General features: G+C 39.9%; 2 protein-coding genes across 5 annotated transcripts in view; one reads left to right on the top strand and one right to left on the bottom strand.

Annotated features, from left to right (window-relative positions):
- LOC140925222 (BMP-binding endothelial regulator protein-like) overlaps positions 1 to 2,261 on the top strand; it is a 26,552-nt gene extending 24,291 nt beyond the window's left edge. The window contains exons 10-11 of one of the 4 annotated variants that reach the window (XM_073375209.1): positions 444 to 501; positions 1,392 to 2,258. In XM_073375209.1, the coding sequence (XP_073231310.1) occupies positions 444 to 501; positions 1,392 to 1,411 (78 nt within the window). In that variant the 3' untranslated portion in view covers positions 1,412 to 2,258. Of the gene's footprint in view, positions 1 to 443; positions 502 to 1,391 lie in introns of all 4 variants that reach the window. The other 3 variants (XM_073375210.1, XM_073375208.1, XM_073375207.1) reach the window with 3 other exon arrangements.
- Positions 2,262 to 4,942: 2,681 nt separating this feature from the next.
- LOC140924537 (TNF receptor-associated factor 4-like) lies at positions 4,943 to 18,170 on the bottom strand. Its single transcript, XM_073374556.1, has 7 exons — positions 17,947 to 18,170; positions 13,781 to 13,844; positions 11,602 to 11,703; positions 10,702 to 10,866; positions 10,551 to 10,625; positions 6,179 to 6,256; positions 4,943 to 5,754 (listed from the first exon to the last, which is right to left on the bottom strand). Exons 1-7 carry the CDS (start codon positions 18,117 to 18,119, stop codon positions 5,086 to 5,088), a joined length of 1,326 nt encoding a protein of 441 aa, XP_073230657.1. The 5' UTR covers positions 18,120 to 18,170; the 3' UTR covers positions 4,943 to 5,085.
- Positions 18,171 to 18,589: the final 419 nt, after the last annotated feature.

Below are 18,589 nucleotides of genomic sequence, written 5' to 3' on the forward strand. Positions count from 1 at the left end.
CGTCTCAAATAACAACAGCGCGTTGAAAATTAAAGCTTATTTTTCGGATATAAATATGTGAAGATATTGGAGGTAGCTATAAATTAAACCTGTGGGGTCTGTGTAAATTACTAATATTATCAAAACATGTCAAATATCATTCTCATTGTTGGTAATCTAGCTCAACTAACATAGACGTTCTTGATCTTTAAATTCTTGAAGAGCTAATGAGATTGAGGTACCGTTGACCAATTACCAAGCATTCATCACTACGCATGTCACATACAGACCTTCTAACGTCTTAATTTAGCAGTTAAACAAAGATACATCACCTCCAAACAAAACAGTTGCTGGCCTTTAAACGCATAACGCTAGCTCTCACAATCCCAAACAGACGTGAAACTTTGATATTTAAACAGAGATAACATTTTTAAAACCGTGCTTAACGCTTGAATTCCATACAGGGGCCAAGCAAGCGTCCTATTGTGAACACTCTGGCATATTCAAAGCGAATAAAATTCAGTAAGCTACCTTCCTATTTGACATTTTAAACTTAATATACCTTTAACCCACTACCCTTCTCCACCGCTTTTGGGAAAGTCTTAAGAAGACGAAGTTTTATGCTTTCTAAAAGCACTTTAACCGCTAACTGTCAGAAAATGGGTTCGCATTCGATTCCTGAATTTAATGCATATTTAGAAATTACTCTGCAAAGACATTAGTGCAAAACATTGCTACTGACGGCCGTCAGTTGCGCTGCAGCCTGTATTCAAAAATTTGTTTTGTTTGTTCGTTTGCGCGCATTTATCGGATTTATATGCCCTTATCATACAGGGCTCAGTTGTTTGAAATTTATAGATATCCACGCACTGGACAAATTTCCATCTAGTGAATAACGCAATATTGGTTTCCCTAAGTATAGCCGGCATAACAGGCGCTTTATGAACCACGCGAGGCGAACGCCGCATTTATTTTTCCACTCCCCTCGTCTCGCGCTTCGCGCAAAAAACCGCGTTCGCGTCGCTTGGCCCATAAAGTGCCTGTTATGCAGGCTACCCTAAGTACTTATCCACGGGATAGTAATTTATCTGGTGGACAGCGCTACTCAATGTTTCAACAACCAGGACCGGGTACATTAGTCTCTAAGTTATTTTAATTTATTTTTTTATTTTCATATCACCCGATTGACCGTCTATAAAATATTAAAAGATGATAACTAACCTTTAACCCTATTTGAAGTTTCCCTCTCAAACTGTGGGTTGTGCTGTTCTGACCCTTCAGTAATCTATAAAGTCCTTTATTTCCTTTTCGGTGCGTCCCAGCCACGTCACCCGCTCTAGCATATCATTAGAAATAAATCTTCAGCAGCAACTCTCGTTTAGTTTGTCTTTCCTGTTTGGTTTTCTCCGCAGCTGGGTCCAATCCAGGGTAAACTACGCCTTGCCGCTGTGTCCAAACGAAGTCGCTTCTTAATAAGAAAGCTAAACAGGGACAAGGAAAGATAGAGCTAGCCTGAAAGTACAAGAAGTATTGGTTAGGAGTAGACCCAGTCACATAGAATTTACCCTGCTCATGTAGAACTCAAGAGGCCTATTTAATTGATACAAGACAAGCTCGACGACAGGAAATGAACGGATTTTAGAAAAGTAGACTTTCAACTGAACGACGTCCCTACAACCCGCCAAGAATCAAAACGGCAGCAGTACCCCGAGAGATGGAATTTAGTACTGCAAGAAAACACTCGTTAGAAAAGAACTGAAAAAAAAAATTCTTAAATTGTATATATAAATATAGTCCCGAATTTTAAAGCTACCATGTACAGAACAACTCTTGTTGCAACGTCCTCCTAAACAACCGTCTGCGTAACAGGCAGAAAAGAAATTAGGGACTCGAGATTAGCCATACGATGCACGTGGGAGAAGAGAACACGCGCGCTTTCTCATACCTCACGGGCACCGCTTCCTTAGGTTTTCGTCAGTGTTCCATATTTGTCATGCGCGTGCTACGCAAGCTAATAAACAAACGAACACATGTAAGAACATCATAAAGTTATGTTCAGTCGCCTTTATTTAAGTGGTACTTGGGGGCTTAAGCAATCACGACGGCGACAGCAACGAAAACGCCACTTAACAAGTGTACTTTTCATCGCTGTTATTCCATGCATCTAGTTCAATTTGTCAAATGTTGACCAATTTTCTTGGGAGTAAAATTCTAATAATCTGTTTCGGTACCGGTCGAAAACTCCTTCGTTCACACGAAACCACGCTAACCTTACGAAAATTAGAACGCCCAGCCGTTAAAAAAATTGAACTCTATAACCGAGGTGAAATTTTTGACCCGTCTAATTTTGAACTGCGTGGTGTGAACACCATAACCGGCTAAATTTTTGCACGGCAAATGCGTGGTTGCATGGATGGTTGGTTACTCGGTTGGGAGACGTCATTTTGGATTTGCTAATTTTTAAAGTAGTGCTCTGTACATAAGCAGATAGTAAAACCTCTGACTAAAGTTAAATTTCAACCTCATTTGTCCGTTCCGTGTGAACAACGCGAAAATATCGAACGCTTCCGTATGAACGTAGCCTAAGTTAAGAAAAAGAAGATGAAAATAGTTGTCTCGAGTTCACGTTCTACAAAACGTGAAATTAGGAAATTTCACGTCGTAGTCGTGCAAATACAGCAACGAAATGTACAAAAAAGCATGATGCACGTGCAAAGTTGTTGTTTCGCTAATACCAACCTATTGCTTCTTTGCCGTTCTCGTTGCCGTCGCCGTCGTCGTAACTTAAGCTGCAACTACGACAGCGACGGCTACGAAAACGTCACTTTACCCCTGTCACTTCCCGGATTGCCAAACACACAGTTAAGATTTTATTCTTACCAAATCTTATCTTATAAGATTTTGAAAAACTATTAGTGCCATACTTCAGCTATGTTGAAGATGTTTCATTTGAATGGGCACATTGTAATATTTCGTCCACAGAATCAAAAGTTACAAATAAATTGCGCCCGAAATGATGTTACCGTAATGGGTTACGGTATTTTTACATGATTTTGCCTCTTTTCGTATACCACGAGTACTAAAAGGAGTTGTAATCATAATCGATTATAAGCTCAACGCCCACGATCGAGTGAAAATCAGGTGAGTGGGTGCCTTCCATTCAGCCCAAAATTCCGAAAATTTCAGTCGAAACGGTGCATTTTGGTTCAATCCGACCGGAATATTTGAGACCAAGGTCGCGCGGTGGATTTGGTAACCATATATATGTGCCCCCTCTGCCAAATTTACACTTAAGTGTTCGGGCTCTTTATAGGTAAGACAGAGGCTTTCTACCAGCTGTATGCTCTTGAATAATTATAATTATTATTCATTTCTGTTTCTCATTTACTCCAGTAAGAGCAGAACTTGTATAGTGTTAAGTTTAAAAAACGAAGGGCTTTTTATTGGGTGAGAAAGTCAATGAAGCCATGCATCACCTTAAAAGCGCTAGAAAACGTCTTTCGGGTTTGCATAGCCTGAAATAAACACGAGGGTGTTAGGAGATTTCGAGACAGTTCTGCAAACCCAGGACAAAGCATAACTATCGAGAATCCTCCCAACACCTTGGGAGTTTATATTAGGCTATGCATTTCACAGTAAAAAAGTTTTCATCCACGCTGTCCTTCTTACCTGTCCTTTTGTCCAGGAAGGCCAAACAAATTGCATGAACAAAGAAAAATCATTGAAAACTTATCCTGCAAATCCAAAAATCTTATCTATTTACGGCTGAAATGTAACAAATGCAAATGCCAGTACATCGGAGAGACTAAACGCCAACTTAATGAACGATTTGGAGAACACCGCTGATCCATCTTAAACCACCATCAACTCGGCGATCCCACTCCTGTCTCCCTGCATCTCAATCAACCTAAACATTCTATCAACGACGTTCGTCTAATTTCTGACTTGAACTCATACGCAGAATACGTGAGACGGTGAGATAGACTAGGGCTTATAAAGTGGCCTGCCTGTGGCGCACCAGTTTATAAAATAGGTTTAATTTTCTCTTCGGGGGGGGGGGGGGGGTATTTCTGGGAAGTCGTAGTGGGGGTGCACCGTCTGCGTCATCTAATCTTTACACTATTTCGGAGCAATACCTTGTGGCACGAAATTTTTGCGGTTTTTGTGATTTTTCCAGCGATCCGCAAAATAAAGTTCTAGCATATAAAAAATACAGTAAACATTTTTCCCATAAAAATTTACTCTAGAGTAAATATTCTCAGCGGCCTATGACCCATGGGTTTCTGATATTTTCTAACTTAAATTCGCTACACATATACAGTACTAAGAAATCGTGTCTGTTCAATCACAACTTGTCTCTTTTATTCAGAAACAACACGGTGAACGAGAACGCGCGAGGAAAGGAGAACTTGCAACGTTCTCTCATAAATTTTCATTGTATTTCGCACTGACGAAGGGAAATACCATTGGCTGAAAAATGACGTTCCAGAAATCAAAGTTGGTTGATAACAGGCCTGGCTGGCATCCCCCTAAATTTTCACGGGGGAATGTAGAAACGCTATGCTCTTATCGCTAAAAACGCGTGTTATGTCGGCGATCGCTGAACTCACTCCGAAAAAAGAAGGCCGGTAAGGGAAGAAAATCGCTTTCTCCTTCTGTGAGAGATAACTTTTGTCCGTGTGTCAAATTTGGTTCTTATGGGGATGAGATTGGAAGCGAGAACTTGTTTTAGCCCTCAAAGCAAACGGGCTCGTCCAGACTCCCAGACCGAGTTACAAGACCTATCTTAAGTTAGATCAAAGGGGAGCAACAAACAACTTATTTCCAGAGACCTTGTCTCATTGAAAACAATTCTAACTAATAATAAATAGGAAAGGTTGAAGATTAACTTTATTTCTGAAGAGGATGGCAATGTTCGAGCAGCTGTCATTAAAGCCAGCCAAAAGTCAACAAAACCGGGCAACAGTACGGCTACTGGAGATTAGTGTTACGAAGAGAAATAACTAGGGGCGTGTAAAAATCGTCGAACTATAATTAACAAGTTCATTGAAATTGGACACCACGTTTTGTTGTTACACATTTCTGTTCCGAAGTCCGATTAAATATTTAATAATGCATCAATGCTGGTGAAGTGATGCGAACCTGAATAAAAATAGTATCGTCCACAATATATCGCCTTTCCCCTAGCTTTTCGTGGGATACAAAATTACCAAAACCCCACCCAATGTTCTGATCTGTCACAGGCCTAGCAAAAGATTCACAGCTCTCTGGTCCAGAAGTGCCGGTTAAGGACACAACAATGTTCTCCCGGTTGTTTGCATTTTCTTGTTGATCAATCAACGTAAAGATCACCTTTTTCTGGAAAGGCCAGGTTAAAGCGGCATCATATTCACCTTTCATAATTATTATGTATATCGACAGGTACGTATCTTCGTCTTCGTCTTCGTCTTCACTGCCATCCTCGTTTGGATTCATGTGCAACTTGCATTTATATCCAGATCTGTAAAACGGGGTACTTTCTATATCGGTTTTCTCTCCACTTATGGCTTTTCTTAGGACTTCCCTAAAATTGCTTATCCTCCATGTAAATGAATTACAGCATTCTTCAGAGCACTGTATGTTTTTTTCAAGATGGTTTACCCTCTCTTCAAGCTTAGTAAGCTTTCTAGTGGTCTCTTCGAACTTCTTTTGCCCGTCGCTTAGTTTCACACAAGCCAAGTCAAGATGATCTTCCACGGATGTTTGAACATGTGGCTCAACGTTTTTTCGCTGAATCTGCGGTAAAAGAATTCAACACGATAAGCAAGGAATCTTTTGCTCATACAGCATAGATTGCTAAATTTACTAGATTTACCAGGACCCCTACTATGTGAAATTTTCAGAATTTTGGAAAGAACCGAGAAACAAAGTATTTGATTCTCTGAAAGCGACAGGTATCCTTTACAATGGGACCGTTTGATTGACCTTATTCTTGAAAAAAAAAAAAAAGACACATTTTTTTTATCATGGAGGTATTATACCTTGTACCCCAGGGTGGGGCATTTGTTGCACACATACATTTCTATGCCCTTTTGCATGAATTTGCTTTTCCCACTGCACCGTGGGAAATAATAAGCTCCCCTTAAAACTAAAAAGACATAATAATTCCGATAATAAAAGTTTACCACTGTATTTGTCCCCTTCATTTTTTTTGTGTTACCTTAGCCGTGCAGCCAATATGTTCATACGGACAGGATATTATGGTGAGCGGACACTCCTCCTTAATGTGGGTTGAAATCTGAAAAAGTAATCTCATTTAAATCGGATATCCGTAAATGACTCTGACTGTACGCCAAGCGAGGCTGTTTAAGGATCTTAGTTTTCACTTCCGTGGAAAATGAGCTGATTCCTAAGTTGCTAAGCATACATAATCTTTCCATTCTGGGCTTTTATTAGGCTCCTTTTGATCCAATCTAAAGCAGAAGAGCCTGAGCCTGGGTCACTTGTGATTGAACCTGTTTGGGAGATCTAATCTATGGTCGGGAACGTTCCAAGGGTCTGAAAAACAGTTTTGTTTCACACTTCTCTTCCTTTTTTTTTAAATATCTACGAGACGAACGTATAGATCGCTTTCACTGTCACGCAACAAAAAATTAAATTGGAAACCGTCCAGTGGAAGAAGCCAAGAAAATGAAATGTTATAAAAGACTAATATATGAACAACCTTTCCAAGTCTCAGGTCTTTGCGGACCACAGTTTCTGAGTTATTTTCCGAAACGTTTCACGCACCTTTGTAGAGATTTGTATGGAGACGCCGGTGCACCAATATGGCTGCCGGAAAACAACAAACACATCTGGAGAAAAAACTTCTATAAAAGCTCTTTCTTTTCTCTGTAGAACTAACATACGCGCACATAAACATATCTTCTAATACTAAAAATGGTTATACTGCTGAAAATCGAAAGGAGAGACTTTTTTCAACGAGACAGCATTCCTATTTTGGTGTCACGCACTGTGAAAACTCGGAAGTTCAAATTGCTGTATTTTCGAAATGAAACATGCTACAGGAATGGAAACTTGTACAAAGATTAACTTTTTGTTTATCTTCAACCTAGTGTAAATAAGAATTCGTAAAACCTCGCTATTTTGACTTTACAATTTGATGATGTCACTGTGAACACCATCCATTAGAACCAGCTGTAGAACGATGTTTGGCGCGAATTTAGAATATATTTTTAGTCCCACAAACTAGTCAGCATAGCTAAAAGACATGAAAATGTTATTTTTGCGATTAACAATGAATTAAAGTTTGTCAAAATGCAATTTTTAGTAAAATCAATACCACTATGACAACAATGAACAAAAAACTTTGAAATCGATTAAATCCGAATTTCGCGCGATCTAGACCTGCTACTGAAAATCCGACAACAGGAACTTAAAGTGTGGTGTTTAGTAAAGATCCTGCGTGAGAAGTAAAAAATTCTGTTTTAGTTTGAAATTCAATTCAAATAAAACGTAAATCACCTTATGAACCTACATGGCTACTTCATTTAAGTCAGACCAGTTTTATTGCATATTTTGAATGTAAAACATTGACAATGTTCACATTGAAATGTACTAGCCATGGACTTATGTATGGCGGGCATTAGTTTGGAAAAATCAGCATAACGCCAAAGCAGTGAATGTTATAACGCGGGTTTTTGGTCGGTTCGTAGGCTAGACTCGTCTTGAAAGTTCAAGGTGTTTCAAAGAATCAATCTTAATGAAAATTTCGTACATTATTATATAGTACATCAGGAGATTATGTGATAAGGTTTATAAAAAGAATTCTGTCAAGTCGTTTTAGAGACATACAAAAAAGCGCAAAAAGTCAAAATTCAGAATAAAAATGCACTTAGACAGTGGTGAGAAAAAAGGTAAGAAAGAAAATACACCAAAATTTCCATGCGTTGGAATATGATATTAAGCCAACCTTCTGTCCCTACTTAAGATTAATTTGAATTATTTAGAACTTTTTTATCAAACAATTTATCACGGCTATTGAAGATATGAGGTTTGAAATATATTTACAATTTATTTGAATTCAAACATACAGAATGTTTTACTTCTCATGGAGAATATTTGCTTAACACCACACTTTAAGTTCCTGGGATTTTCGGTAGCTGGTCTAGATCGCGCGAAATTCATTTTTTTTGTTTATTGTTGTCATAGTGATATCAATTTTACTAAATACTGCATTTTGATAAACTTCAATTCATAGTTAATTAATCATTAGTGAAAATTTTCTGGCGATCGGACAAGGATAAGATCACTTTTAAGGCGTTTGAAAAACATTGGTAAGGTCTCCGAAAAACTATAGGTATCCCATTACCTGCCTGACGGAGCCTGAATTAAGAAATTAAGTTTAAGTTTGTAAGGATTTTTTTACGTGAACCGCATGCTGAAGTAAAGGTACAAGTCAAGTGGTGGGTCCACGAAGCCCGGAGGAGTGGTACTCAAGCGAAGTTTGGGTAGAGGTGTGCCGCCAACAAAAAAACTGTTCATTTCGCTACGCTGTTCAAGGCAAGAAACCTTATTTTATGACCCTGATTCGTTTCGTCTTGCGTACAGAATTAGGTAAAAAAAGGTTGAGTTTGATCGTCCGGGTGAACGTAGTCCTGAATAGGACTGTTGTTGTTGACAGTGACTGACGTTTCGACAATCTGTGCGGTAGTCATCTTCAGAGTCAAAGTGAGTTGTATCACGTCAGTGGATGGTATTATACTCTGGTTATTGATCTGATTGGTCAATTATGTCGCGATGTTATTGGTCGTCTGTCAGTTAAGGCGTGATGTTATTGGCTATGAAGACTCGTAATCAGTGATTGGTGCGTTTCGATCCGTCTATTGTCACAGTTAAACAGTCCGTCTATTGTTAGTCAAATTGTCAGTCCTCCAGTTGTTCTCTCGTAGTTAGTTTTGCTTGATCTCGTCAATAAGTCGTTTGTACGGCGCTGGTCACTGTTGGCTACGATTCAGTGGAGTTTGTTCTAAGTTAGTAAACCAGCTTTCTAAAGTAAGACGTTGATAGTAGTCTGTAGAATACGTCATACATGTCGTAGAGTCCCAGTCAATTGGTGCTCAGCAATGTGATTGTTGACGTCACCATTCCTCGTCGCGCGTTTGTGTTCGGTCAGTCGCGTGCTTAGGTTTCTGCCGGTTTCACCAATGAAGAAGCCTGGCAGTCGCAGCATTTGATCTTGTATACTGCTCCCCGTCTGTCCTCCGGTTTGTCTTTGTCCTTGACATTAGTAAGCAGTCGCCGTAAAGTGGTTATCGGTTTGTGCGCAACACGTATATTGTAAGGTTGTAATATACGTGCAATATATAGTTTCAGAGGTGCCTCTGATGTACGGTATAGTCGCTGTCGTAACAGGGCCAGCGTTGGTCTGAGAGTTGGAATCAGTGTTACTGTGAGTGTTCCGTCTAACAAAGTCCGTGTTTTAATTGTTCTTACTAAAAACGTTGCTAAGATAATCAGTCTCGTCTTGTAGGCTGTCAGGTGAGTCGCAAACTAGTTGCACTCGTCTCGTCAGAGTCCGGATAGTAGTAGCCTTGTGAGAGGTCGGGTTGTACGAAGACTGGTCTGGTAATCGGTTGGTATGTGTCGGTTTTCTGTAAATAGTCGTTTTTAGTTTGTTGTTGTCGCGAGTGACCAAGCAGTCTAGAAAAGGTATCTTACCATTTTCTTCGATCTCCTTGGTGAACTGTATGTCCGCGTTCTGTCTTTTAAGGTGTTCGTGAAATCGTCGATTCCGTCTTTGTGTACGGCGGTGAATGTGTCGTCAACGTAACGTAACCAAAGAGGTACAGTTCGCGTGTAGGTAGCTAGGGCTTGTTAGGTAATTTAACAAACCATGCCCGGAAAAAAAGTGCTAAAAATAAATTGGCCCAGGAGCGTATAACCACAGCTCCTGATTGGCCCCAAATTTGTCCAACCTATTTAAAACATGCATGGAATTTTGCTAATACCTCTTGAACTATAGAAGATAATGAGATGTGACTTTCACTATTGTGTTATCTGTGCTGTTTCAAATTCTCCATTTTGTGACGCCATCAGTTGTTACGTCACAAAAATTTGAGAATTCAGATCGGACAAGTTCTTCAATTTTGTATGCAATAAATTTCTGCACTAGGAGAAACATTTGGGAGTTTTGAGTTATTAATTCGCTACTAGAGGGTCATGTAACAAGTAACCATAGAAACGTTTAATCCAAAATTTTCCTGGTGTCAAGTGTTGATGTTGGTTGCTTGTATTAATTTCAGTTCCAATAATTCAGAAAATTATGAAGCCTATCACGTAGAATCTCTTGGCCGTTTAGCTTGCAAAAATATCCACCGTGAACTAACATCATGGAAATCATTTTTTTGGCAAAAAATTGTTGGTGCCACAAAATGAAGACCGTTCATTACCAGCCTTCACGCTCTTTACAAGGCTTGTATACCCTGATGCTTGTTCAACGGCACATACCCGTTTAGGCCGAATATTAGGGAGTAATGCTCTGGGCCGTGGCGATGCTTTGAGACCCGGTTTACTAATTAAAATTAACCTACCTTCTCTCTCAGAATGAAAGCTCCACAGTTCTGGGAACAACGCAGCGGGAACTTTTTACAATCAGCCAGATGCGCCTAGTCATTAAAAAGTAATAAAATTATGTCAAAGCTGGCCTAAGCGGTCAACCTTTGTGGACGACCAGGTTCTCACCTCCTTTTTACACTCCGGATGTGACGCACTGCAGAAATTGCAACGAAGAATCCTCCAGCGACAGGTGGTGGTCACGTGTTTCTGCAGGTTGTTCCTTGTCATGGTCTCAGAACAGTTGTCGTTTGTACAGGAGACAATTTTTAGAGAGCACGATGCCAAGTGGTTCTTTTTACGGTCACAAAAAAGAAAAACAAGGGAAGATTAGGGGTTTTTACGTTAAAATTATAAGAACCCAGCAAGGAGACTGAATGTGATCGTCCGGAAGAGTGTAGTCTCCTACACAGTCGTTTTTGTCTTATCACACAACACTCCTTCCCAGGAAGGGAAAGAAGAAGAGGAGCTTTGCGTGACGGCTTCATACTTTCATAGGAGACTAGAAAGAGTGCAGTACTGAAAAGAACTGTTGGTGCCATTGACTGACGTTTCGAAACTGCAAGCAAAAGTTATAACATCTACTTTATAGCTAAAATCTCCGTAGTTCGACGGGTAGAGTGCCTGGGGAGTCCTAAAAAAAAGCAACGGTAACGAAGCAGTGAGAGCACTCGCCTCCCGCCAATGTGGCCGGGGTTCAAGTCCCGGCGTCGACATGGGTTAAGTTTGTTGTTGTTTCTGTCCCTCAACAATTCCAAATTCCGACTCGATCTGTAACGCACAAACACATTCAGTAGGGTTGTTGAAACTGAACTATGTAAGGTAAAGCACTTAAAAGTGCTTTACCTTACATAATTTTATCAGTCGCCTTGAATCGCGCTGCAGACTCAGATCTTTTTCTTTGAAACATGCTCGTAACATTACTAACAGTGTATCTTGTTCATTTTTGGCTATCATTCTTCATTTAACGAAAATGATAGCGGTGAAAAAACATAATTTACTACTAAAGGACACAGTTACAAAACTTACGGTTTTTGACCTAAGTTCGCCAGACCACTGACAACCCTCACTTGGACATTTGATGATGAAGGAGAGTATCTTTCTTTCCGTTGCTTTGTCTGAGAAAATGTCCTAAAACAAAGGTTCGAACATTTCTTTGAACCATTTCTTTGTTTGTTTTTATGAAGATTCTACATGTTGATTTTACCCATTCAACCTTGAAGATTTTTCCCAAAATGTCGCTTGCCCGGTCAATCCGTTTTGCATCTCGCCAAATAGCCTGCGTAGCAAGCGTTTCCTCGCAAGGTTCGTCTAGAAAGCTGGGACAAGAGCAAAAAAAAAATGAATGACGGGGGAGGGGGAGGGGATTTGCTTCCGCTCTAACTTTCGCGCAATAACTCGATTGGAAACGCTTGCTACGTAGGCTACTCGCCAAACTGAGAGGCAAAAACTGGTAATGGATTCAACATGGTAATGGATTCATGATAACCGTCACGAATATAGAGATGTATTTAGTGTAGTATGACATGGTTGGTGTAGTTGGCTTTAGATTGCAAGTATCAGCCTATACGAAGTGTAGTTGGTGTAGTAGCTGTAGTTGGTGTAGTTACTGCAGTAGTTTAGTGGGTGTAGTATGCGTAGTTGCTGTAGTTGGCGTAGTTGGTGTAATTGGTGTAGTTGCTGTAGTTTGTTTAGTTACTGTAGTTGGTGTAGTTGTTGTATTTAGTGTAGTTGGTGTGGTTACTGTAGTTTGACCTAGTTTGGTGTAGTTGGTGTAGTAAAGGTAGTTGCTGTAGTTGGTGTAGTTGGCCGAGTTGGTGTAGTTTCTGTAGTTTGGTGTAGTTAGTGTTGTGGGTTTAGTTACAATAACTGTAGTTTGGTGTAGTATGTGTACTTGCTGTAGTTTGTGTAGTTGCTGTCATGAGTTTGTGTAGTTGGTGTAGTTGGTGTAGTTGGTGTAGTTACTGTAGTTTGGGCTGTAGTTAGTGTAGTTAGTGTAGTTATTGCAGTTGCTGTTGTTGGTATAGTTGAACCGTGGAGTTACTTAAAAGGAAGGTCCAAGCTTTTCATCGGGATTTTGATCGAAATGGTGGTGTAGTAATGGTGTAGTTGCTGTAGCTTGTGTAGTTACTGTAGTTGGTGTAGTTGTTGTATTTAGTGTAGTTGGTGTGGTTACTGTAGTTTGGTGTAGTTGGTGTAGTATAAGTAGTTGCTGTAGTTTGCCGAGTTGGTGTAGTTTCTGTAGTTTGGTGTAGTTAGTGTTGTTGGTGTAGTTACAATAACTGTAGTTTGGTGTAGTATGTGTACTTGCTGTAGTTTGTGTAGTTACTGTCATTAGTTGGTGTAGTTACTGTAGTTTGGGCTGTAGTTAGTGTAGTTATTGTAGTTGCTGTTGTTGGTGTAGTTGAACCGTGACTTTACTTAAAAGGAAGGTCAAGCTTTTCATCGGGATTTTGATCGAAATAACATCCGTCCAAAGACTACTGCAAAGCCGCAACAACGTGTCTTAAAACGGTTATCACCTTTGCAGTATTCTTTGGACTTCTCGTTTTCTGTTTTAACTATTTGTAACTGATTCGTTATCTTTGCGTGAGATCCGACGTTGAAGACCAGTAGTATCTTCGTATACGGTTTTTTGTAGTTTATTTCTTTAACATATGATTTGAAAGAGCCGATTTTCCGTGCACAAGCTGGGAGACAGAGTTGTTTCAGATCGTTAAAATTCATGGCGTCGCTAGTGTACAAGGGGGGTGATTCCACACGGGTTGCTTCGAATCGATGTGGTGTGAATAAGCCAAATTAAACTGAAAAAGACGAAGAAAAAACAGTTGAACCTTTTCTCCAACGGTCACATTAAGAAGGGGGGGCGACTTGTAGCGATCGAGGAATGGGTGTGATATGAAGGTGCAATTTTATGTTTGAAAGTGCCTTTTTGCAGCCACAGCCTCCTAGTATGGGAAAACTATTCCATGGGCGTCGTACAGTAATTGTATGAGATCAAATGTCGCGCGTCGTGACATCACGATGCCTCGAACTGTTCGGACGGTCCACCTGCGTTATTCCTGACCAATAAGGTCGAAAAGAAATTCCCTATGACATCCCTATCTTTGTTTAGGATTCTTGTTTAAGCCATAGTATATTACAGAACTTAAAACAAATGGAAAAAGAGTGAATCAGAGATACAGATATAGCGCAAGATGTGACCTACTCTTCTCCGTATCAGGCGGTTTCGGTCCACAGGACAATTTAACGGTTCCCTGTTCAGCTCCAACCTGAATCAAATAAAAAGAAAATATTAATACCTGCACTTGAAAACAACCAGGAGACTACGAGGACTGCTTTGAAATATCCCTAAAGAACCAAGAGAGGATAAAAAGAGCCCCTTTATACTCCCTTGTAAAGAGCTCAATTTAGGGTTTTTCAAGGTGTTACAACAGGGTCCGGCAAAAGTTCATGTTATTGTTATTAAATTTCTAAGAATAAGTTTAAGATAATGAAAAAAAAAAATACTAAACGGCACTTGCTATGCAGGCTAACGTTGGCGGTTCCTAAAGAAATCACATTACACAATTTGAAAGCCAAACGCTAAGAGCAAAGAACTCAGGTTAAGTTCAAGTTTATTGTTTCCATATAATGATTATGGCTATATTATGATTTTGTCAATTTCTTTGCACAGAAGATTGAGAATATAAACGCGTCACTGGCTAATTTATCTACACCGTCCGTACCATCTCCACCTGCGACTAACATTACGTACCCGAAGAACAATATAGTTTCTTAGGTCTCTCTCTCAAGAGTAAGTGCGCATTTTAACAAGTAAAGCATCGGGAAATCTTGTCAACTAGACACCATTATATTCCCACCCCGATTGTTTTCAAGTTGCTGGATGTTCTGTTGCCAGTTGTCACTATGCTGATCAACCTCTCTTTTGACACTGGTCAATTCACCGAAGAATGAAAAGAGGCGCTTGTGTTGTCTCACTGAGAAACCTGGTTTGGCCTTTGCGTTTTAAAATTTCCGTCCAGTCAGTAACCTCTCTTATATTTCTAAACTGTCAGAGAGGGCTGGGGCTGACAGTTTATGGAGCATCTAAATAACAGCCAACAATGTACATTTTCTACTTCAGTCGACGTATAAACAGCACCATAGCAAGGAAACGGTCTTACTTTAAGTCACAGCACGGAAAGTGAAACTGAATTTACCAAACTTTACCAGATTCCTTAAAGTTCCGTAAAATTCAGAGGCAAACCTTTGCGCACCGTTACGTGTAAAGGCGGGTAAAGTTGAACCAGTAAATCTGCCCCTGAGAAGGTTGCGTAAAGAGGGCACTCACGGTACGCAAGAAAAGTAGCGTAAACCTGTTTATAGGCGGTCTTTACTTACGACGTAAGAGATTGTAAAGATCTGTAAATAGCTTTTTCCAATGTTCTTTTTTCCGTTAAGTTAAAACAAACCAAGACCTGACAAGACTAACAATACAAGGAACGAATGCATTTAACATAAATTGAAGCGAATATGCACTTCACTTGAATGGTAACCATACCGTGGTCTAAAACAGGAAGAGTTTAAAAATGCCGAACGCAAACAAGCAAATTAAAACTATTGAAAAAACTGTGTGACTCATCCTTACTACGCGCCTCCCTTCAATCAGAACACGGTAAACAGACATTGTTTCTTGGGCGTAGTGCGCACATAGATGATCTCGTTTTTTTTCCAAACACAGAATCTCCGTATTAGTTGAAAATTGTTGTAATGGGGATTTTGGAGCAGAATTTTAAAGGCGATTGCCGAGTAATTAGAGGGCTTTGGTTACTATAAATATTAAACACGACGCTGCAACTGAGCGGCGTTCCTTTTGCGCCACATTCGCGGATTTCTTAGTTGGTGGTTCATCGATTTCTACAGCCAGAACGACGGTTCAAAATTGAACAGCAACTTTAAAATTCCACGGTTTGAAGCTACCACGAAAGTGTCGCTGTCATGGTAAGGCGTTCCGTCCTTTAACCCAGTCACCCCAAACTCGCGTAATCCATGAAGACATGTAGTTGACCGCTTTGTGTTTTTTGGTATTCTTGCTTCATCCTCGAATGAATTTCGTTGTCAGTTATAGTAGTGATCTCTCGCCCGTAATCTTCTTTACCTGTAAACAAGTCGGTCGAAAGATCCTCGGTGCGAAAATTGAAATTTTCAACTGCTTGCTCGTTGTCTGCATCCGCAAATGAAGATTCAAAATTGTTTTCCGAAAGCTCAATTGCAGTACCGCCACTAAAACTGCTTTAGTTTGAGTAATAAATGGTTCTACTTCTGACTCTGGATCGCTCGACACTGCTAGGCTCTGTAGGCTGTTTCTAGCATTCACTACGAACATCTAATTCGAAATGCGACTTTGAAAAAAATAACATAATTAAAAAGACGAGAAACTTGTGAATGCCACCAGTGCCAGCATGGAAGAAAAACAAAAGAAAGATAAACAATAGTGGCATTTTTCTTCAATGTATTTTTGCATCCCTTGAAAATTAAGGGATTCAGTTCGTGGTTATGTGAAGAATCTGGCAGAAAGCGCCTCTACATACTCTGTAGCCTGCTACGAAATTGGTAACCGCGCCTTGAAGAATAGACTGCGTTCTTCTTCATCGAACTAGACTACGAGTAGTCCCCCATTTTTCCTCAGGGATAGTAGAGCGAGCGTAAAAATCACCCCACGCGACATGTCGCCTTTTCTCGCGTGCATGGGGTGATTTTCACGCGCGCTCGCGTTTTGCTCTCTCTACCATCCCTGAGGAAAAATGGGGGACTACTCGTAGTCTATCATCGAACGCAATAAAAGAAGTAATAGGTTAGCTTACTTCTACTTTTGGTCTACATTTTTTTAAGACTGGCAATGATTTTGTCATTATCTATATAACTGTCTTCAATTTTCAAAATATTTAGCAATTATGTAAGGAGGCTGAGTAGGATATGAAGAATTCCGCAGATCGAGGAGGCCGAAAAACAAGCTAAAACGTGCTTATCTCGGTCGATGTTTAGTTCATATCGATTATGGCGCATCTTTATCGGCAAGTCAGTAGGAGATAAAGATCTCTTCAGGTACGCAAATATACCCAGAATGGCAGATGTCGTCTGTCGAGGTCTCTTCTTTCTGTTCTTGCTATGATTTTAGACAGTATTTCGCCGAGAAACGAGTAAAATGTTTCGCCGACTGTTCAGCCATTTTGTTCTCACTACCAAAACAACTTAGCCTCTTCCCCAGGTTTTCTCGGTTAACGGTTCAATAATCTGCAACTTTGGCTGCACTTTTGATGTCATCAGTTCAATATGACGAAATTCGTTCCAAATTTGGTCAACAGTAGCTCTTTATGATGAATTTAGCGTGTGCTTTTAGCCAATCAGAAACGGAGAAACATCTTAAATGAATAATAATTTTAACTGCTGAATGTCTTCTTTGGTATGTCAGTTCAAGCTATTTTTTTTGTAGAAATGTTGTGAAGTTGATGAGCGTGCAAAATACGGATGTTTTTTGCGTTTTAGAAAACAGATTCAAAATATTTATAGACGGTTCATTTCTTTAATTTTAAGAATAAAGTAATGGCATGATCTTGTCTGTCGGCAAAATATATTAAGCGGGTTAAAACCTCGCATTTTAAATATAACGAAAAAAAAAAAGAAAAGCAACCTACTTGAATCATGTTAAAGTTAGCGACTTGGCCTGAATGATCGGTGCCAGGAGATCATTATGATCTCTGTTCGTTACCTGGAACCGAACTCGCTCGACTGGCTCGATTCCAAGAATTCAGATTTATGCTTTGTCTCAGCTAATTGTAAAGAACGATTTAAACTTCATTTTCTGGTAAGCGTAAACGCAGCTTTTAATCAGTTTTCTTAGATGTTTTAGCTTGTTTTACGTTGCACTGCATCCCTGTTCGTTCGGTTGCTTTAGTTTTAAATGTGATAGATGCCAATGTTATGGTAACTGAGGAATCTGATAATAAATGCAGGGATTCTTGGAATACATGCAGACCCCTCTACTTACATTTATTGCGCTTCATTGCATTGGCCTTAAGAGAGACGTTATGATTTTAAGATCGATATTGAAGGCATGCGTGTTCACTAGGACAGTGCTTACAGTCTCTCACTTTAACAAAATCAAAGTCTTTGTCGACTCCAATTTAGGTCTATGTAGCTAGCAACTCAGTCCGGGCATTGCATCAGTAGTTTCCGGCAACCTCTAGATAGATAAGACTTACATACTATCTGATGCGACCGAGATGATAATACACAACTTCATTTGAATTTACAAATTTAAACAACAATGCAGTAAATAATACAACTAGAAGAACATTCCGTTAATTTACCATCAAGAGAAACACTACTAACCTCCTAAAGTGCTCATTGAGGCACAGTCTACAAAATCTATGCCCACAATTCCCCGTTTGTACGGCCTCTTTAAGTGGCAGGTGACAGATTGCACACAGTAAGTCTTCCTCCACTGCATTCACAAACACATCATCGTACCCGCTGGGTAATGGAGTTGCTCGAGCTCCAGCCATATTCTGTAGAATAAAGCTGTCTCCCAAACATAAGCTTTAGAGACACCAGCAAAAGGATATTTAATCGGCTGAATCATGCGAAGCGATGGGCAGTCTGTGCATATCATTTTAGTCTGTCAATCAATCTCATGCCATGCGTAGAAAACAACATTAAAGAAGGTAGACGTACACGGGACTCACGGAGATGACGCTTAAAACCAGTTTGTTTTACAGAAAATATATTTTTAAGAAAAGTTCAGATCTTACTGAGGCTCGTTTCCGTCTAATACAGGGTGTCGGCCCAATATAGAGTTTCAGGTTATTTTAGGGTCGCCTAGTTTGAATGGGTTTGATATCAAACCAAAAGCCGTCATTATTGACTCCCCACTTCGTCCCCTGTTAGGGAATCCAAGACAGTCTTGGAATCTGGATTCCAGGTAACGGTAGCCTTTTCAAGGCTCTCAGATAATAGGGATAACGTGTTAGGCACG

This window comes from Porites lutea, chromosome 14 (assembly GCF_958299795.1).
Source record: "Porites lutea chromosome 14, jaPorLute2.1, whole genome shotgun sequence".
NCBI lineage: Eukaryota > Metazoa > Cnidaria > Anthozoa > Scleractinia > Poritidae > Porites > Porites lutea.